The 23024-nt window shown below is 37.6% G+C and overlaps 1 protein-coding gene across 2 annotated transcripts in view; it reads right to left on the reverse strand.

The window, feature by feature from the left end:
- Positions 1–4607: 4607 nt before the first annotated feature.
- Positions 4608–23024, reverse strand: part of rnf31 (ring finger protein 31) — a 46344-nt gene continuing 27927 nt past the window's right edge. For both annotated transcript variants that reach the window (XM_057857727.1, XM_057857726.1), the window contains exons 18-24: positions 22651–22765; positions 22289–22401; positions 19560–19670; positions 18316–18364; positions 9677–9773; positions 7502–7667; positions 4608–7428 (exon numbers count right to left, since the gene is read on the reverse strand). In XM_057857727.1, the coding sequence (XP_057713710.1) occupies positions 7378–7428; positions 7502–7667; positions 9677–9773; positions 18316–18364; positions 19560–19670; positions 22289–22401; positions 22651–22765 (702 nt within the window). In that variant the 3' untranslated portion in view covers positions 4608–7377. The remainder of the gene's footprint in view (positions 7429–7501; positions 7668–9676; positions 9774–18315; positions 18365–19559; positions 19671–22288; positions 22402–22650; positions 22766–23024) is intronic.

The raw sequence follows: 23024 nt of genomic DNA on the forward strand, positions 1-23024 counted from the left end.
ATGGAAGTTGGTGATCAGTCCAGGGTGTTCCCCCTTCAACTCCAGATCCAGCTCACCCACAATACTAAATGTGGACAAGTGGTTAAAAAAAAATCCACAATGAAATTCAAAATGGTGAATAAATAAGTTGAATTATGGGTAATGTTCCGGCAAACAAAACTTCGAGTTCCGAAGCAACATTACAACTCCCACCTAATGGCTCGGATGAGTGGGTGGAATCAGACTGCACTGAGTGATGGATAATTGATAACGATAATAAATAATGGATGTTATTAAATGTTGGACAATTGCCTCTCTGCAATAAGTAAGTTATTTCATGCTAACTTATTCATGGGCCACTTGATACACCAGTTGAGCCATTACAGTCAAATTTGACAACAATCTTTATAATATACAGTGCCTTGCAAAAGTATTCGGCCCCCTTGAATCTTGCAACCTTTCGCCACATTACAGGCTTCAAACATAAAGATATGAAATTTAATTTTTTTTGTCAAGAATCAACAACAAGTGGGACACAATCGTGAAGTGGAACAACATTTATTGGATAATTTAAACTTTTTTAACAAATAAAAAACTGAAAAGTGGGGCGTGCAATATTATTCGGCCCCTTTACTTTCAGTGCAGCAAACTCACTCCAGAAGTTCAGTGAGGATCTCTGAATGATCCAATGTTGTCCTAAATGACTCATGATGATAAATAGAATTCACCTGTGTGTAATCAAGTCTCCGTATAAATGCACCTGCTCTGTGATAGTCTCAGGGTTCTGTTTAAAGTGCAGAGAGCATTATGAAAACCAAGGAACACACCAGGCAGGTCCGAGATACTGTTGTGGAGAAGTTTAAAGCCGGATTTGGATACAAAAAGATTTCCCAAGCTTTAAACATCTCAAGGAGCACTGTGCAAGCCATCATTTTGAAATGGAAGGAGCATCAGACCACTGCAAATCTACCAAGACCCGGCCGTCCTTCCAAACTTTCTTCTCAAACAAAGAGAAAACTGATCAGAGATGCAGCCAAGAGGCCCATGATCACTCTGGATGAACTGCAGAGATCTACAGCTGAGGTGGGAGAGTCTGTCCATAGGACAACAATCAGTCGTACACTGCACACATCTGGCCTTTATGGAAGAGTGGCAAGAAGAAAGCCATTTCTCAAAGATATCCATAAAAAGCCTCATTTAAAGTTTGCCACAAGCCACCTGGGAGACACACCAAACATGTGGAAGAAGGTGCTCTGGTCAGATGAAACCAAAATTGAACTTTTTGGCCACAATGCAAAACGATATGTTTGGCGTAAAAGCAACACAGCTCATCACCCTGAACACACCATCCCCACTGTCAAACATGGTGGTGGCAGCATCATGGTTTGGGCCTGCTTTTCTTCAGCAGGGACAGGGAAGATGGTTCAAATTGACGGGAAGATGGATGCAGCCAAATACAGGAACATTCTGGAAGAAAACCTGTTGGTATCCGCACAAGACCTTAGACTGGGACGGAGATTTATCTTCCAACAGGACAATGATCCAAAACATAAAGCCAAATCTACAATGGAATGGTTCAAAAATAAACGTGGGTGAGAGATTTTCCTGCCTGAAAAAGTCTTTCAGTGACGGACCGCTTGTCAAAGATTGTATGAGTGCAGTTGCTGAAACTTTGCTTCATGGAAAGCAAAAAGAAGAGGTCTGTCAAAAAATAAAGCAAGTCCCCCTGTCAGCATCAACAATTAAAAAAAAAAAAAAAAAAAAGTGTCTTGAACATGCTCTTATGTTGCTATTTAATGATTCAATTAAAGCACTTTTTAGTTTTATGCACTTTTTATATATTATTTACAATTTTGAATGTTGTAATTATCAGCATGGCCATGTAAAGATACGTTTGTATTTTTTGGAAAAAAAGAAGCAATAAAAATATTTTCGTACCCGAGATTGTTGTAATTTTTTAATTTCGGACCCAGAGGATTTTTAATTCATAACCCCTGCCTTAAAGGTTCACATATGGTGTTTGCTTTGCTATTTTTTGTAGCTTGAAAACTGCATGCAATGAATAAAGCAACACTGCATAACATGTTAAGCAAACAGCCTTGAAAATGTCCACTGTTATTTCTCACCCCTTTGCTTTTATTCATTCATTCATTTATTCATTTTCCATGCCGCTTTTCCTCACGAAGGTCGCGGAGGTGCTGGAGCCTATCCCAGCCAACTACGGGCAGTAGGCAGGGGACACCCTGAACTGGTTGCCAGCCAATCGCAGGGCACAAGGAGACATACAACCATTCACGCACACACTCATACCTACGGACAATTTTAGAGTGTTCAATCAGCCTACCATGCATGTTTTTGGGATGTGGGAGGAAACCGGAGTTCCCGGAGGAAACCCACGCAGGCACGGGGAGAACATGCAAACTCCACACAGGAAGGCCGAAGCCCGGGATTGAACCCTTGATCTCAGAACTGTGAGGCAGATGTGCTAACCACTAAGCCACCGTGCCGCCCCCTTTGCTTTTAGTGTTATTAAAACAGTGCTACCACGCCAGAGAAATCTGATTCCTCCATGGTAATCACACCATGTTTGTGGTGCGATATAAAAAGAGAATACATGTAGCGCATCAAATTTGTGATCCATTGCATCACTTGGTGAATGGCGAGCTTTAGTGGCAGAAATTAATACTGAAGAGCATTTAACATCCACACTGCCTAGAATTATGGATCCTAAATGATACATTTTTGGTGTTACGTCATGTGTAAGGTGCAATAAGTATTAATTTGAATTGTTTTAAGCAATTTCAAAGCTCTCTTCATGGTCTTATCAGAAAAGTTACCAGTTCATGTGCTTGGGAAGTTGATTAAAATGCTCTTCAGCATGTCGTCAGCAGTGTCCAAGTGTGTGTAGCATAGGAAGGGTTCATCCAATCCTGATGTTCAGCTTGGAAGCAAACTGCAGAATCCGTGTACAGTTGCGTTTGCAAAATTAGGAGCGGAAATAAAAATTGAGTGAAGTGTCCATTTCTTATAACAGCTAATTATTGAACCGTTATGTATGAGGTTGTATTGACCACTCCTTCTGAAAAATGTTTGACATCAATCTAGTAATTGACATTTTGTAAGTAGCCATTAAATAGCCTTTAATTTTTAAAATGTATAGCTGCATTAAAGGCACCGGTTATGAACATGATAAACATTAATCTACCTTAATCGTTGTTGGCTTACAGCTTCACATTAATAACACCAGAAAAGCATTTATAAGGAAGGAGGTCATTAATTCAAATTATTATAGGCCATAATTCATCAGTGATCTTTTTTAATAACAGTCTGATATCGTATGCGCATGTCAAATAAAAACATGCACCTGCATGCAATATCATAATAACCTGTTTCATATCCAACATTTAATCACCCGAGTCAGTGACAAATGTGCAGAAAATGATGAATGTCATACTGTGACAATGTAATTAAAAATCAAGGGTCAGAATAAATAGTGAGGTTGCTGCACACTATTTATGGCTTAGCTCTGCAGCATTGTAGTTTTATCCGTTTCATCCCCCCCCCATTACCAACTGCTTATTTTTTGTCTGGAAATTTATGGACCATGCTGCTGCGTAATTTACTACATATTCTCAAATGCAGCGTTGTAAATGTTGTTATTTAGATGGTGACATCAAACCAGACTAATTATTGAATAGTCAGCCTGAATTTGAATAAACTGTAGGAAATTGACAATTATTTGTGGTGGATATTTTTTTCTTAAAGTTGACTGAACTGCCGATAAGTCACCTGTAAAACCAAGAGATAATTTATTCATTCATTTTGTTTTACTTTTTCCATTGAGGTTCATATTATTCTAAAATGTCTTACCACAATTTAGATTTGTGATCAACTGATGCAACCCACCAAATACACGGTTCACTGTCTAAATTGCATCTGGTTGTATCAATATACTGATTTTCTGTAGTAAAACAGTTCATTCATAAAATGGAGATTGAGAAATTCCAATGATATTTACACGTATCATTTTTGAGTCATATGAAGACAAAACATTTTCGATCCTGTTAGCTAATAACAGGCATGAAAATGTCTCAGGGGTTAAAAAGTTGAGAAGGGTGTGGAGAAAATATGTTCCAGTACGTTGTACAACTAGGGCTGTCCCAAACGACGAATTGACTTAAAGTTTCGCTCTGAGACCCCAATTTGACCAAATTTCAAAATTGTCCTCCATGCATGTGTGATACATCATTGCAAAGCTTAAAATCGTTATTTTCTGGGGGGAAAATTTTGAACAGGAGGGCATTTTTAAATTTAAAAAAAAAAAAAAAAAATTAAACAGCAAAACCCTTACTGAATGCGAGAGCACGCTAGAGCAGAGTAATAGACGCCACGACTTTAACGAGATATGTTCGCGTACTTACCTCGTTTCGATCCAAAAACTCTATGGAGCATGTATCATTGAGTATCAAGACACAGATGTGAATGGCCACAGCCGGATTTTTGGGAGATTTTATGGGTGAAACATGGTAATATAACAAAGGTCGCGATGCAGAAATCGCAGACATCAAGGAGTGGTCGAGATGTTCTTTTTCATTTACGTTTTTTTTTTTCTTCAATTTTTTCTTTGTTTGGATCGATGATTTATCATCTAACATACTGGGGAAAATGCAACAGTAAAAAAAAATTGAACAGGAGGGCATTTTTAAATTAAAAAAAAAAAAATTAAACAGCAAAACCCTTACTGAATGCGAGAGCACGCTAGAGCAGAGTTACAGACGCCACGACTTTAACGAGATATTATCGCGTACTTATGTCATTTTGATCCAAAACTCCATGTAGCATGTATTACTGAGTGTCAAGACACATCTGTCAATGGACACAGCTGGATTTTGGGGGGATTTTATGGGTGAAATATGGTAATATAACAAGGGACACAATGCAGAAATCGCAGACATCAAGGAGTGGTCGAGATTTTCTTTGTCATAGAGTTATTTTTAAATGTTTTTTTTCCTATTTTTCTTTTTTGGATCGATTATTTATCATCTAACATATTGGGGATTGTGACAGTAACAAAAAAATACAATTAATCGATAGTCATGAGGTAGATATCCGTGACTTTTTTACAGACGCCATTTTTTTCATTGTGACGTAATTTGTTTAGAAGTTTAAAATATGTAAGTGAATAATTTTTTAAAGTCGTTTTTTATTTAAATGAAATATTAGACATCAATTAATGATTCTAAGATAAAACTGACAGACATTTTGATTAATAAATATAATTACTTACCTTTTTATGGCTGGGTTGAAACAAAAGCGGTTGCGCGACGTCTGTAAACGGGGGTTTCCAGGGTAAAAGGGACAAATTAAAAATAGTTCGGGGGCTTAATGTACCATGAATCTGCTATGGCAGCATATAGACATATTATTCTATCAAACGTAACAGTTCTTTTCTTTTCTTAAAATACAGCAGTTTATTTTAAAGAGGAGTGCAAGAGCAGAAACTGCTTTTTCAGTCTTGTTTGTGTTTTCTGCCATATATATTTTTACTAATTTAGCAATGACATTGTTGTTGACGCTTATTAATTCACAAAATCATTTTGGAACACTTAAATTCTTTATTAAAGTACAAATAAACATGTAAAAATGAATCACACATAAACAATAAGGTCAAATGCTGATAGCATTTAGTAGTGCAAAAGAATGGAATGAGGCGAACACTGACTTTGCCTTTCCAACATGATACAAAACAGTTCTTAATAAAATATCTAGCATTAATATTATAGTGTTATAATAATTATAATAATTATCCATTGCCAATCATATTTTTTATATAGGGTGTCATTTTAAAGCTATTTTAGTGTAGAATCTGAATTCTGTAGTATTATAGTATTTACATATTATAGTATTAATTCTGAAGTATGTGGGATTAACTCTAGAAATCGTTATTTATATGACGAACATGACATGCTTTTATTTTGAATGTTCACCAGAAAGACTTTCGCTAAACCACTCACCGTAAACTTTACAGACCGAACAAAAGCACTTTTCATCATTGCTCGTGGTGTCACTAATAGATATTTATTTTTTTCATTTTTTTCATTTGCAAATGATGTTAACCAGCGATTTTACATCTTTGAAGTGTCACCTTTTAACTGAAAGTTTGCGTTTTGTAGATGACTGCTTTATAACAGGCTAAATTAGGTTGTCTTTTTTTCCCCATTAGTCTTCATGTAGCAATGCTAACGTATAGTGTTTAATATAGATGTGTTTCCTTATTTGGTATGTCTGAACTGTAATTCTACGGCGTGTTAATGACCAATAAACATCTGTGAAAAGAACTGGAGTCTCATATGTCATCTACACGCACGCAGACGGTGATAATACGCAGTTGTGAAAAGTACCGCCCTCATTTTTATTTACCGTGCGATAAATGGACTCATTGCATATCGCGACAGTAGGAGTGGGAACCTCTTGGTACCTCACGATACGATTTGCGATACAAAGCTTACGATAACAATGATCTCACGATATGGCGATGCAACAATTATCGATATATTGTTCAGGAAATCAACCTAAGATATTCTACAAAATGACTAATAAACAGAAAAAAGATCTTCTGTTGTGAATTGGAATGAGTTTACCACTAGTAGACATCCAATCCATTTGTATCCGCTGGTATAAAATATAGTTCGGGAGGTGTGACAGTAAAGGTGAAGTCGACAGTTTTGACCATGGAGTAATTTTGCCATGCCGTCTTGAATAAATGCATTTTTATTATTTCATATTCCATTTAGCACAAGACTGTTATTTGTCATGACCATGCCATTTATTTAGCTATTGGGGAAAAATACTTGGATAAAAGGAATATCATGTAAAAATATTGGAGTAGAGAGACTGAAAGAATGACATTTTGCGGCTCTCTTCGTCACGTTTTCCTCGTTCTGAATAATTCCCCCTCAACGGGCTGACTAGTCCTTCTCAAGCCATTTATTTAGCTATTGGGGAAAATACTTGGATAAAAAGAATATCCTGTAAAAATATTGGAGTAGAGAGACTGAAACAATGACATTTTGCGGCTCTCTTCGTGGCGTTTTCCTCGTTCTGAATAATTCCCCCTTAATGGGCTGCATACTAAATCAGATGAAATCGTGACCCCGCTGACGTCATCCACCTGTTGGGGACGCTAGAGCCCTATAATGGTAGGCGTGGCTAACCGGCAGCTAACCGGCAGAGTAAAAGACTAATTTCTCAGCATCTGCGCTTTGCTAAATTGTTGTATATAGTCGAATCGTCTCAAAATATGATTCTAATTCACATAATATTCCTATTTAAGACTTTTTTTCTCCTGTCGTACGCACTTTAAGTAATGTGAACAAGAGTGAGATACTTGTGTGCTTGCTATTTTTTCCTTGGGACCTTGTCACCCAGTGGTACTTCCTCCATCAGCTTCTGCAGATAAATGAGAGCAATAAGTTGAAGGACACAACCGTGAATACCCATTCACCCACCGAAATTCACTTACCTCAAGCAGTCTGCTGTAGTAGGTGAATGTATCCTCGCCATCCATGCGCGTATCATCTACCTTATACCTCCTGCAGGCCAGCAGCAGCTCATTGGAACTATAGAGTCGGGCTGGGTCAATGGAGTAGCTGTTGATCAAGCTAACCAGGTATTCTCTGTAATGCTTCCTGTTTATTAGCACGCCAACACAAAAGAAGGAGGAAACCACATTAAGATCATTTTGCAATGTGACAGTAAAGAAGTTCAGTACAGACACTGATTGCTAGAACATAATGAAGGAAAACACCGAAAGCTACGGTCCTTAATTTTTCAGGGTTCGAACACCTTTTCCATGGCCAAATTCAACCACATTTTAAGGATTTTCATGACAAATTTTCCAGTTTTTTCCATTACTTTTTTTTTAAAGGATGAGGCAGAAATAAAATATGGTGCCTTCTCACTAGTACGCAAACGTATTCCAAAATGGAGGCTCAAGAAATTTACTTTAAAGGTGCCGATTCTGAAACCCCCTGGGATGGTGCGGCTGGTGGCAATGAGCATTTTGTGGCAAAAGTCTGAACACGTCCTATAGCAGAGGTGACGGCGTAGTGATAGCATGCTGTTCAGTGGATGGAGACACACATGTCACGGCCGAGGAAACCTTGATAAATGCACTTTCTTGAAGTTTGGGAAATTGGAAATATCGCTTTCACACATCCAATTGTTAAAGTGTACTTTTGTGTGGAACTGTAGTTCACAACCAGAGCACAAAACAATTCCATTATTGCCGAAACTAGTAAAGCTCTTTAAAAGACTATTACGATCTCTCCTACTCCTTCAAAAGTGGCTGTTTTCTTGTGTAACAAGGGTAGTCAATCGAGAGCCAGGTAAGCAGGCAGATTCCTAGAAGTGACGAAGCTGAGCGAAGTGGCTCCCAGCCGGATTAAACGGCAACTGCCAAAGGGGGTCTGGAGGTCGCAAAAAAAAAAAAAGTGACAAAAAGAGGAACTAGTCGTGCGATAAAAGTAAACTACCTACGCACAGACTAAAATTCACTGTACTCTGTGAGCGACGATGTGACGCGGCACCTCAAGGGAAGCAACTTCAGAACAAGCGTGTATTAGAGTTGAAGCAAATTTCTTATTTTCATTCATTTAATAATTCAATATTTTTAGGCAGGGTGCTGAGAAATATTGCCTTTTCAAAGACTTTATGCAAAATTCAAGCATTTTTCAAACCTTGGAAGCACGACAGTCAAAATAGTTGTATTAAGTTCATTTTGTCTACTTTTATAGAAAAGTTGAATTTTTCTTTTATCACAGACAATTATTTAGGTTGTTTTAATTACCAGACGTGTTTCGGCGAACACTTACTCCTTAATCAGAGAATCAATGGTCAAACCACACACAACACTCCGCCAGATATTGGTCCATCCAAAGGACAAAATTCACACAGGAAACAAATGTAACTCCATATATGAAATTCCATGCAAGTCATGCAATAAATCATACATTGGGGAGTCAGGAAGGAGCTTTATTACTTGAAAACCGAACACAAGAAGCAGTGTGAGATGGAGACAACAATAAGACAAACAAGGGCAATAAAAGAACAGGCATAACAGGAACATCACAAGTCAGCTATCACCGATCAATGCAAAAGGGAAAACTACATTATGGACTGGGAAAAGGCCAGAGTCATGCGCACCGAAAAAAAAACATCAGCGCTGGATCAGGGAGGCCATTAAGATCTGCAAGCGCGACCCGAGGACCATCAACAGGGACGAGGGGGCTTACACGCTCTCTACTACCTGGACCGGCATCCTGGAAGAGTGAATGGTCAGCAGAGGGCGTGACTCGCCTGTCAGTCTGACAGGTGAGTCACGCCTTTATCCATCAGCTGATAAAGACGCGCCACACCAACATCAGTGACTCTCTGATGAAGGCTGAAGTGTTCGCCGAAACATGTCAGGTAATTAAAACAACTTTAAAAAAAAATGTCTGTGATAAAAGAAAAAATACTCATTAAAACTTGATGACAGTCAAAGCCACACATTTTCAAGGATTTCAAAGACCCATACGAATGCTAATTTTTGTTTACACAGTACTAAAGAACAGAGCAAAAGAAAGATAAAATTGGATTAAGATTCATGCTTCTGTGAGCAAGCAAATCATGTTGAATTTTTAAAAAAGTATCATACTCGCAGAGTCCAGCATGACCAGTTTGGGTTTGTGCTCCACAGGCTGAGTCAGGCTGCTGGCCTCCATCATCCTTTTGCTCAATCACACTACAAAGCCCTTGGAGAGATGGGAGAGATGAAAGGGTATGAACTAAAACCTATGAGATCAGTAGTCATGGTAATAAAAGTTGGTTGCACTTTTTCAAAATGTGAGCAACTGTATTGTAGAGAAATATAGCTACATTTGGGTTGGGCTCTTAACGAGCAGATCCAGGACACATTCATTATAAAGATTCTAAAAGGTAAAATCAGTTTTTTTCCAGAGAAATGAAGAGACTTTTTACTTGGTAGATTAAGTGAACACAATATTCAATAAGTCTTAGAAATCAGTCAAAATATGTTCAAATGGCTGGTGTGATGATGTTGCCTGCTTAATTCACTTGTACTGCTTGGTTTCATAGCCTATAAACCAGACATGTCCAAAGTCCGGCCCAGGGGCCAAATGCGGCCCTTGGTCAAATTTCATCCGGCCCCCAGCCTCTGTCATAATAATCATTAACATCTGGCCCGCACAGTTTTAATATATTGGTCAGCAGTACTGCTACCAGCATATGAAGTAGCTTACACACTAAATGCTGCTCCTCATTTACCCACTAAAAGGCAGCAGCACTCTAAGCAACATTACCCCGTGTGACCCTTTACTCCCAATTTTCTAAAATGGCGACAATCAACAAAAACTGTTGACTGCGACGGCCGATGCTTCAGGGATAGGTGGAAATAGGACTATTTCTTCACTAAAATAGGCAACAGCTGTGTCTGCCTCATTTGCAAAGAGACAGTGCGCTGTTTTTAAATAGTTCAATGTGTAGTGATATTACCAAACAAGACACGCTGACATGTACGAAAAGATTACAAGGGAGAGAAATTGAAGCAACTTGAAGCTGGTTTAATTTTACAGCAGCATTATTACATTACATATTAGAGCAGTATTTCGCAAGAGCCCAAGAGTCGAAAGAGAACGCCACAAAGGCTAGTTGCGAGATTGTTGAAATTATTAATTTTAAAAATTAGCGCTGCAGCTATCGATTATTTTAGAAGTCGATGAATCGATGAACTAGTTAGTTCGAATAATCGAGTAATCGGATAAGGAACATGAAAAATTTAAAATACCTGAGCTGAGCCTCAAACGGTATAAAAAATAAATAAATAAGGATCGACAAAAGAACAATGGCTAATTTACATAGCAAATGTCTGCTAGCTTAAATGCTATAAAGCACTGACACTTTTTTTTTTTACAATGCTCTTGACAAATGGTTCAGACACATATTCCCACAAAAAAAAAAAAAAAAAAAAACAACAGCTAAATATACAAATAAACTAAATTACAAATGCATAAAAAAACCATTAGCTCAAACAAAAACTTGGCTTATGTTGGTTTTAACATGGAGCAGCTGGATTCAGACATGTGAAATGACGCAGACTAGAGGGCAGTTTATCACTTTAATTAAACGAATACTCGAAGCAGCAAAATTTAATTTGAATCTTTTTTCTTTAATCGAATACTGAAGTTAATCGATTAATCGTTTCAACACCAAAAAAAAATAATAATAAAACAAATGTGACACACAGAATGGCTTGCTAAAATTTCCTTAAATATATTGTTCTACGTATAGGACGTCAGCCAAGGTCGGCCCCCAACATTTTTACTACACCAAATCTGGCCCCGTTTGCAAAAAGTTTGGACACCCCTGCTATAAACAGTTTAACCCTATATACTAGGGGTGGGCAATTAATTCCACAAAGGGCCGCAGTGGGTGCGGGTTTTTGTTCATACCCATCATGAGGACAGGCTTTCACCAATCTGCTTTCTTAAAAGTGCAATCAGTTGATTGCAGTCAGGTGCTCCTTGTTTCCACTGAAACCTCATTGGTTATACTGTGTGTGCTGAATCAGTTGGAACAAAGACCAGGACCCACTGCGGCCCTCGAGGACCGGTTTGCCCACCCCTGCTTTTATACTCAGGGGTCTGATTTCCTACAGTATTGTGCATGCAAAAACTAGCACAAACTTAATAGAAGAATCCTCTGTGATGTTTTCGCAATTTTCGCATTGCATCGTGGTATCGCGTGACAAGAAACAGCGTAATTTACCTGAAGTTTGAGGTTTTTTTTTTTTTTCATGAGTGGAGGAAGACTTGGCAGGGCAGATGGTTCACTCTTGCTGGGTCTGATAGAAAGTTTTTTTTTTCTTCAAATTCTCACAGAAAAGGATCAAGATAAAGAAATAGCTGTAGGCGATCAGGTGATTATACTGGTGTTCTGTCAGATTAGCATACCTGTAAAATTACATATCTATTTTCCACATATTAAATGTTGCTCAAAGCACATTATAATATTTATATACTTGTGTTAATTATAAACGTGATGTAACTGTGGACTGACCACATTTGGCATACACTGAACTGCATTACATAAAGTTATGTGGCAGTTACCTTTTTCTGTATTGAAATGCAGATACATTTACAGTATTCAAGTTGTGTCATTTTTTCATAACCATTTGGTGACTGTCATTGTATACAGTGGGGCAAATAAGTATTTAGTCAACCACACATTGTGCAAGTTCTCTTACTTGAAAATATTACAGAGGCCTGTAATTGTCAACATGGGTAAACCTCAACCATGAGAGACAGAATGTTGAAAAAAAAAACAGAAAATCACATTGTTTGATTTTTAAAGATTTCCAAATTAGAGTGGAAAATAAGTATTTGGTCACCTACAAACAAGCAAGATTTCTGGCTGTCATAGAGGTCTAACTTCTTTCTAACGAGGTCTAACGAGGCTCCACTCGTTACCTGTATTAATGGCAACTGTTTTAACTCATTATCGGTATAAAAGACACCTGTCCACAACCTCAGTCAGTCACACTCCAAACTCCGCTATGGCTAAGACCAAAGAGCTGTCGAAGGACACCAGAGACAAAATTGTAGACCTGCACCAGTCTGGGAAGACAATCTGCAATAGGTAAAACGCTTGGTGTAAAGAAATCAACTGTGGGAGCAATTTTTAGAAAATGGAAGACATACTAGACTACTTATAATCTCCCTCGATCTGGGGCTCTATGCAAGATCTCACCCCGTAGCGTCAAAATGATAACAAGAACGGTGAGCAAAAATCCCAGAACTACACGGAGGGACCAAGTGAATGACCTACAGAGAGCTGGGACCACAGCAACAAAGGCTACCATCAGTAACACAATGCGCCGCCTGGGACTCAAATCCTGCACTGCCGGACGTGTCCCCCTGCTGAAGCCAGTACATGTCCAGGCCCGTCTGCGTTCGCTAGAGAGCATTTGGATGATCCAGAAGAGGACGTGTTATTGTCAGATGAACCCAAAATAGAACTTTTTGGTAGAAACACAGGTGTTTGGAGGAGAAAGAATACTGAATTGCATCCGAAGAACACCATACCCATTGTGAAGCATGGGGGTGGAAATATCATGCTTTTGGGCTGTTTTTCTGCAAAGGGACCAGAACGACTAATCTGTGTAAAGGAAAGAATGAATGGGGTCATGTATCGAGAGATTTTGAGTGAAAATCTCCTTCCATCACTAAGGGCATTGAAGATGAGACTTGGCTAGGTCTTTCAGCATGACAATGATCCCAAACACACAGCCAGGGCAACAAAGGAGTGGCTTCGTAAGAAGCATTTCAAGGTCCTGGAGTGGCCTACCCAGTCTCCAGATCTCAACCCCATCGAAAATCTGTGGAAGGAGTTGAAAGTCCATGTTGCCCAACGACAGCCCCAAAACATCACTGCTCTAGAGGATATCTGCATGGAGGAATGGGCCAAAATACCAGCAACAGTGTGTGAAAAGCTTGTGAAGAGTTACAGAAAACGTTTGGCCTCCGTTATTGCCAACAAAGGGTACATAACAAAGTATTGAGATGAACTTTTGGTATTGACAAAATACTTGTTTTTTCCACCATGATTTGCAAATAAATTCTTTAAGAATCAAACAATGTGATTTTCTGGGGTTTTTATCCACATTCTGTCTCTCATGGTTGAGGTATACCCATGTTGACAATTACAGGCTCTAATATTTTCAAGTGGGAGAACTTGCACAATTAGTGGTTGACTAAATACCTATTTGCCCCACTGTATGTCATATTTAATATGCCGACATAAATTTTCCATACATCCGCATTTTGAAACCAAAATACATGGCAAATAATACATACTTTAACAAATGCAGTCCAGTATACGCCTCACTAGGTTATTGCAAAACTAAATCTAATTCGACAAGTATTATAAAATACTTTAAGCAACATTTAATGCATGGCAAAGCACTCTGACAAGATATTCTAATATGATGGAACACCAGATGCTTTGAAGAAAGCTTCGATTCCTGTAAATACTGACAAGGGTTTGTGAGGACATGTTGTTCATGGTAAATTAGTGTCTATTTGTAATTCAGAGAAGATTTTTTTAAAAATCAAATTAAATTTGCGCAATATTTAATCCACTTCCTGGACGAGCACGCAAATAAATTGGCCCAACTTTCCTTGAAACAAAAAGCCTTTCATTTTTCACGAGTGAAGGTTCCAGGGCTTTCTATTAAATAGGAAAAAAATGACTCCCCAGCAGATTTGTGGCCAAAACAGATGTGAGTTGGACCACCATTTTTTCCTATTATCCCAGATCTCATATGGGCTTTGAATTGCTTTGATTTTGTCGCCAGTGTATGGCGGAAAACACTCAGGTGACTTGAAGTTCCGCTCTGAGACCCCCAATTTGGCCAAATTTCAAAATTGTCCGATATGCATGTGTGATACATCATTGGAAAGATTAAAATCTCAATTTTCTGGGGGAAGACAAATTTTGAACAGGAGGGCATTTAAAAAAACAAACAAAAACAAAAAAAAAACATTTTAAACAGCAAAACCCTATCTGTAGGTGAGAGCACGCGAAAGCAAAATTACAGACGCCACTATTTTAACGAGATGTTTTCGTGTACTTACCTTGTTTCAATCCAAAAACTCCATGTAGCATGTATCACCGAGTTTCAAGACACAGCTGTGAATGGCCATAGCTGGATTTTTGGGGGATTTTATGGGTGAAACATGGTCATATAACAAAGGTTGCGATGCAGAAATCGCAGACATCAAGGAGTGGTCGAGACGTTCTTTTTCATATACTTACCCTTTTAAATAGAGATGTCCCGATCGATCGGCATCCTGATCAATCGGGTCCGATCACGTCATTTTCAAAGTATCGGAATCGGCAAAAAAATATCGGCCATGCCTTTTTTTAATTTTTTTTTTTTTTATTTTTTTTATTAAATCGTTTTCTAATTGTATTTATCGTTACAGACATAATATGTTACACTCATCCAGAGTCTTTAGTTTAGCCTTAAGGTAGGGTTATCAAATTTATCCTGATCACGTTAAAATATTTAACACAATTCATGCATGCACTGCACGACCCACTCACGCATTGTGGCGCTCAATCTGTAATGGCACCGTTTTACCTATATAGAGAGATAAAAGGCAGCGTAAAATGAGTAGAGTGAATTTTGGCAGCCTTTGGAGCCTTTTATTCATTGGCTAAAGCCTTACATTCCCTCTCCCTACGATTAGAAATATCATGGGAAGCAATGTGGGGAAGCAAGGTAGCAATTGATCTTTTTCTTAACACCTTATGTTATTTCCCAACGCAGAGAAGATATATCCATTGGTAGCACTACGCACAGTCATGGTTCCACTTCCCACCATGCATTTGGGCATGGCTACAGGATCATTTATTGAAAGCTCAACAAATACACTAGATGGCAATATTTAGTCACAACTTACAAAGTCACAAGTCTTTCTATCCGTGGATCCCGCTCACAGAAAGAATGTTAATAATGTAAATGCCATCTTGAGGATTTATTGTCATAATAAACAAATACATTACTTATGTACTGTATGTTGAATGTATATATTCGTCCGAGTTTTATTCATTTTTTTCTTAATGCATTGCCAAAATGTATATGATCGGGAAAAATTATCGGGAATGATTGGAATTGAATCGGGAGCAAAAAAAAGCAATCGGATCGGGAAATATCGGGATCGGCAGATACTCAAACTAAAACGATCGGGATCGGATCGGGAGCAAAAAAACATGATCGGAACAACCCTACTTTTAAACGTTTTTTTTCCCCCAATTTTTCTTTGGATCGATTATCTATCATCTAACATTTCGGAGAAAATGCGACAGTAACAAAAAAAATACAATTAAGCGATAGTTATGAGGGAAATATCCGTGACTTTTTTACAGACACCATTTTTTTCATTGTGACGTCATTTGTTTAACAGTTTAAAATATGCAAGTGAATAATTTTTTTAAGTTTTTTTGTTTTTTTAAAAACAAAATATTAGACATTTATTAATGATTCTAAGCTAAAAATGACAGACATTTTGAATAATAAATATAATTAATTACCTTTATGGCTGGGTTGAAACAAAAGCGGTTGCACGACGTCTGTAAACGGGGGTTTTCAGGGTAAAACGGACTAATTAAAAATAGTTCGGGGGCTTAATGCGCCATGAATCTGCTATGGCAGCATATATACATATAATTTGATCAAACACAACAGTTGTTTTCGCTTAAAATACAGTAGTTTCTTTCAAAGAGGAGTGCAAGAGCAGAAACAGCTTTTTCATTCTTGTCTGTTTTCCGCCATATATTAAACCATTTCTGGTCTTCAGACATTAAAGTATTTATATATGGGATATTTTGCCAGCTAACTGTTTGCCACCTCTTAACTGTCTGCTACGCCAACAAAAATCTTCCAGTCGCTGATGCCATGCAAGCAAGTTGAACCAAGCAAAAAATCCACCAACCATGGGCACATCGGATTGCATTAGATGTGTATATGTACGAAATAGATAAATTTAGCACACATGTGATTTATATAAGCTGAGACAAATTGTGATGGCAGTTCATGTGTCTTTGAATACTGTGTCTAAAAGGCAGGTGCAGAACGACATTGCTGTGCATAACCATAGCGCAGAGGTTGAGGCAAAATGGGAGTCGACATAGAGAACAGATTGTTTTTCTCGCTTATGTAAACATTTGGAAAGGGCAGAAAGCAAAATGAGAGAGACAGACAGACAAGTAATAAGTAAAATAATTTTTAAAAAATCCAGTTTAAGTCTATTCAGCGATGCAATTTGGAAGTTCCAAATGATTTTAGGGCTGCCTTGGAGTCGGTCTAAGCAAGGAGTCAAGCCAGATCACTCACGAATAGTCATCTTTCAACTATTCTTTGTATCAGGGCCAGAAATGTTTCAGCTAAACTGAAGGAAAAAACTTAAAAGGATTTTCCCCTGTGAGTTGTGTGTACTTACACGTTTCCTACATTGTTTTGCTATGTGAATCATCTTGAAACCATAGGGGGAGTTTGACTTTGGGGCAGGGGGGGCACAACATGTTGATGACCCCGAGACGCAGTGTCAGCAATAAAATTTACTTACAAGAATATTTATAATAATAAGTTGACAATGAACGTTTTTTGTTTCCCATCATTCTTAAGAGGAATTCTGGCTGCTTAGGCAATACTTTTCGCCAAAATCGGCAACCATTGAATATGGTACGCCCGCCGGTGTCGTGCCAATGTAGTTACTCCAGTCAAAAATTGTATCCCCTAGGCGGAGCCATTTGGAGGTAGATTAGTGTCTTTTATTTTTCAATCAAAAAAAATTGCATCAATAAAAAAAATAAAAATAAATAAAAAAAAGTTGCTTCAGACAAAATATATATTTTCGATCAAAAAAAGTCGCTTCTATCAAAAAAAAAAATGTGGATACAAAAATAAATTTGAAACTAAAAAAATGCAAATTTTGGGGGGAACTTTTTTTTGATCTGAGTCAAGTTTTTTTTTTTTGATTGAAGCAACTTTTTTGATTGAAGTAATGTTGATTTGTGTTTGGGCCACATTTTGGCTAGGACATTTTTGTCTTTATTATTCAGTCAAAAAATAAGTTGCTTCTAAAAAATATATTTGCAAAAAAAAAAATCACTTGAATCAAAAAAAAAGAAAAATTTCAATGATAGAAAACATTTTTGAATGCGAAAAAATATTTTGAGATAGAAAAATTTGCATTTGAACACTTAATTTTTCACTGAAAAAGTTTTCTTTGACTGAAGCAATCCTTTTTGTGTTTGGGCCATTTATAGGTAGGACATTTGTGTCTAAATCATCAATCCCCCAAAAAGTTGCTTCAATCAAAAAAATATATCTATATTTTCAATCAAAGAAAAAAATCATTTAAAAAATAAAATTGCCCTCACCTATTTTTTTTTTTTATTGTATGCAAAGCAAATGACCGTTTAAGGTGCTAGTCAAATGATCTGTTCGAAAAATAATTTTGACCCCATTATAATTTTTGGTTGTTGTTGTTCATTTCATTCATTTTTGTTGCAGTTTTATTTCTTTACAGTGTTTATATATATGGGAAAGTCAATTTCATGCAATGACCCTTTTCGGCCACCAGCCCCCCCCAAAAAAAAAGCCGCTTATGCTTGAAACAATGTGTTCTAGCTAAAGGAATGAATATATCATTGCACATACTGTTTTATAAAATGCTAAGCTGTGGTGTTCTATTGAATACGGGGACGTACCTGTCTGTGTTCCAGGAGGGGGGTCAGTATTGTATGCTACACCATTGTTCTGTCATTGAAGGAGGAAAAATAACAAATACATTACTGATTAATTCTAGTAACTTTCAAAATAGCTCAAAAGTTTCTTAATGTTGCTTTAAAAAAAAAACTAAGGCAGATATCTTTCTCATTAACACTTTATACAAGGGGTCTCAAGCTCAAGTTTCTCATTAAGTATTCCACCCAAAAAGTTAAAGAATTCTAGGCATAAGTAATCTTCTCTCAGCAGTTGAGAACATGAACAGTTTTTCTGAACATAAAGATGATTGTTGACCCACTCCTCTCATTCATCTCAACCCTATTTTACATAATCCTCAGTAGTTGAGTAATGACTTCTTATATTGTAATACTTGAGCATTCCAACTTCCTCTGTGCATATAAAGTGAATTTGGCTTGGCTACGTTCGTCATCAACCTTTCTCTTCACGGCAAGTTTTGAGAAAGGCATGACTGGGTGACAGAATATATTTTCCTTCTATCTGGTGTCACTTTGGAATTACGTATTAATCAAGTGACTGTCACTAATTCACATTGTGGAAAAAAAACTCCTCATAACTGCCACAAGCCTGAATTATGCTAGCTTGTACTGTAAAATATTTAGAAAACATAATAAAATAAATAAATAACAGAAGACACTTAACTTAGATGTCAATTTAGTGGCAGCAAAATACTGTCTCGTGGGCAGCAATTGGCCCACAGGCCTTACACGTTTGTTGATGCTGTAACTTGAGGGTTTTTTCTAAAGGTTAACCGATATATTGGCCGGCAGATATATCGGGCTGATGAATAGACTTTTCTCAGTATCGGCCATCAACTGATTTGCAATTAAAAAGCCGATATTTTAGCATTATTCCTTGGCAGTCTCCCATCAGAGTACTAACCTTAAAGTATATCGGCTCACAAATTCAGCTGCAGACATCTGCAGTCAGCTTATTTTTTTATTTTTATTTTTTTTACATCAATATAAGCTTTTGACAATCCCATATCGGTTGACCTTTAGTTTTTTCCGTTTTAAAAGACTAACTGTGAAGTTTCTGCTCCACACCTTTCTGCTTTTGTGCTTTCAGTAAAAATGAAGTTAAATATTAAAATGCAGTTTTGTCCCTCGCCTTATTTTTAATCTTAAATTGTATGTACTGTAATACTTTATGACTAAAAACAAAATAGAGACCAGTTATCATTTTGACAGGTTAAAAAAAAACGTACCTCCAATAAAGCCTGGAGTCTTGAAGGTTCCCAGTCTCTCAAATAGAAAAGACAGTCTCTGGGGTGATGGGCATGTAGTCCAGATACAGTGCATTCATCCACGGCACAGGTCTAGCAAGGGAAATTTGCAAAAGTTCTGAATTTGGTATTAATAGAATGAACACTTGTGAGATAACTAATGTAGAAACTATTAGACATTAGGGATGTTAAAATACATATCAAAGACACATTTTAGTAAATTGAATGTACAATAATCATTCATTCAATCATTCATCTTCTATGCTGCTTATCCTCAGCCTAGCATGCATGTTTTTGGTATGTGGGAGTTCCTAGTGAAAACCCACACAGGCACAGGGATGACATGCAAACTCCACACAGGAAGGCTGGAGCCTGGAATTGAACCATTGATCTCAGAACTGTGAAGCAGACGTGCTAACCACTCATCCTATGTGCTGCCAGACCTGGCGGCATGGGCGGGCATTAGCATTAGCTCGATTAGACTGTACTGTGTAAATTTTTTTTTTAACCTTTCACAAAAACACACACACACACACGGAGAGGACGAACCCTCTATTCATCCTATCTTGATCTGTTGTCATTCAAATCAACCAATCTGAGCAGCGAATGAAGGCAATTTCTAGCCAATCACAGATAAGGGGGGCGGGCCGAGTAGCCGGCCATTGGGTGCTCATGTTAATCAGTGCACATGTTATGTTTACGTTGAAGCACTTTAGTTGAATAAATGCACACAGAAATGCACCATTGTTTTTCGCATTTGTTTTCCCTGTCAAGTTGTACGGTTTTGGCGTAATTTGTACAAGTGAGCACTGATTTTTAAACGTGTACACTGTACATTCAAAATCTGTACATTTTTCGTGCATTACATTTTTTTTCTCCGTTCGGATTTTGGCACCTCAATAGTGAAATTGTAAATTAATTGTATGACAACTGTCTGATTATCCCCTTATAATTATATATTTTCAGGTAGTTCATTCACAACGTCTGAGTGTATGCTGTCGGCGATTAGCCTAGCAATGATCTTAATTGTGGTTGTCAGCCCAAAATCCTCTAAATATATATTAAATGCATCTTACCAGATATAAAATGACTACTACATAATCTGTGGTAGTCGTTTGGAGCCCAGTTTTCTCGTCGAATTGCAGCAGTCAATCTCGGTCTCCTCTTTGGGTCTCTCGGAATACGGTAAAACTTCAAGTCTCTCCATCTATCTTCTCTGTTTTTGCAACCGACCGCCACACACGACTTCACCATTTTGATTATTAATGGTAACGAGCAAAAAAAACACGCCATAATAGGAGGAATTTACAAAGCGCTAATGCATTAACATGACGAGTATACGGACAACATGGCGCGGGGGCGTGGCTGTGACGTCACGTGAGTAGGGTCTATAGAACTACATGCGAAATGACAGATGGCGGCGTTAATAAACAGCCGCCATTTCGAAGCAGTAGACTTCTCAGAAAGGCTCTGTTTGTAGTGAACCTTCCTAGAGAACTAAAGTAACTTTTTATCCAAAATACTCCTAAATCAGCAAAATATTGACTTGAATCTATCTTTAAATGATGAAACAGTTTTAAAACTTTAACATGTAAAAAATAGAGAGAAGGGAACTAATGCAAAAACGTAACCATTTTAACGGTTGATTCACAACATTGACTTCCAAACATAGCAAAGGTAACTATTTTTTGTTTTTTGTTTTTTGGGGGGGTTTTTTTGGAAAAAATGAGAAAAAAACAAGAAAAGAAAAAAAACATGAACATGCCAAGTAACTAATTACTCTTACCTTCAGGTAACTGTGGTACTAACTCAATTCCTTTTAGGGAGAAGTAATTTGTAAGTAATTACTTACTTTTTAACAGTAAGATTAACACCACTGGTCATAAAGATGAAGTCTGCAGAATGAAAATGATGAAAGCGGAGATTTCATTCTGCCAATTTGTTGCCGAACACAATTTGCCTAAAACTATTGCTGATCACTTCTCATTAGCAAAAGAAATGTTCCCTGACTCAAAGATTGCACCGGTAAGTTAAAATTATCAATTGACTTTTTTAACTTATAATTGGACACTCTAACAAAACTACCTTCAAGTCAAACTGAATTGCGAGCTGAAGTGCAGCCATCAAAAGACATGATAGAAATTGCCAAAAGTGCTACATACAATTATAACAAAAGTCACTGTTACATTTTAGTAATCATGATGTAGCTGAAGATTTGATTGTTCTTTGATTGCACCAGGATATGTGTTACAATATTACCAATAAATTCATATTATTTTAAAAATTAAGTTTTTTTGTTTCATATTGAACACTATATACAACGTTGTAAGATTAGTCACCAATTTGTAAGGTCATACGCTAACGGCACTCGGATTGACATGTATGTTTTCGTTTGTCTTATAGATTTTATGATGAACTACCACTTGTGACTTCAGTGACAGAAAATATTTCAGTGCACTGATGTAGTAATGTACGGGTAATAACGTCACTGTTCAGGGTAAATTTACGTTGAAGAAGTGTGCCCCCCCCCACAAAAAAAATGTAATGTCCCCCCTGTAATTTCTTTCTGCAGCCGGGTCTGTGTGCTGCCAGCACATATTGACATAAAATTAAATGTACCAGGGTGAGTGGACTATATATCGCTGTAGTATTTCAGATGATGTAAAAAATACAACATTTCAAATAATTTGGGAGTAATTTGAGGAACTTACAGTATGGAATGGGTTGTTGCAACCACTGCAGAATTGATAACGACACTGAGAGCAGCAAAAGTGCATGCAGCCCCCTTTAGACAGCGCATACTGGAAGCGACAGTTAGGACAGGCTACAAGAGAAAAATTCCAAATAGAGAGAACAACATCAGAAAATTCATACAAATTAACTCGATGATTGATTAAATGGATCGCTTGATAGACTGCTCATAAAGGTATGCATTAGAGAAGTTAAGCATTGAGTGTGTGGCTTCAGTTAGGCAAGCGAGCCTGGTTGTACAGCATATTTTTTGGTAGTTCTGATCATTCTCAAGTATTTAAAATGTGTGTGTCTTTGTGTTTGAGTGTTTTCCCACACGTACTAATGCCATTGTCTCGCAAGTAGCCAGCCAGGCCCTGTTTCTGATACTCTGGATCGTTCTCTCTCTTCCAGGATTGGTATTGTTCACAGGATAAACCAGCATGCTGAGATTCCCACTGTAGACAGGATACAGAAACAAAAACTATAAAGTCTAGGAACAGTTCCCAGAAGCTTAATAAGGTTCTTTTATCCCTACAGCAAATTAGTGTAGGAAACTGAGTGCTGAACTGCCTAAGCCAGTGCTTCTCAATTATTTTCTGTCACGCCCCCCCAAGGAAGACGTAAATGTTTCGCGCCCCCCCAAACTCTCTGCCGCCACTGTAAATAGTATCATTTGTCTATAAAATTACTATTATAAATACACATCTGCCTAAC

Source organism: Corythoichthys intestinalis, chromosome 14 (genome assembly GCF_030265065.1).
Source record: "Corythoichthys intestinalis isolate RoL2023-P3 chromosome 14, ASM3026506v1, whole genome shotgun sequence".
Taxonomy (NCBI): domain Eukaryota; kingdom Metazoa; phylum Chordata; class Actinopteri; order Syngnathiformes; family Syngnathidae; genus Corythoichthys; species Corythoichthys intestinalis.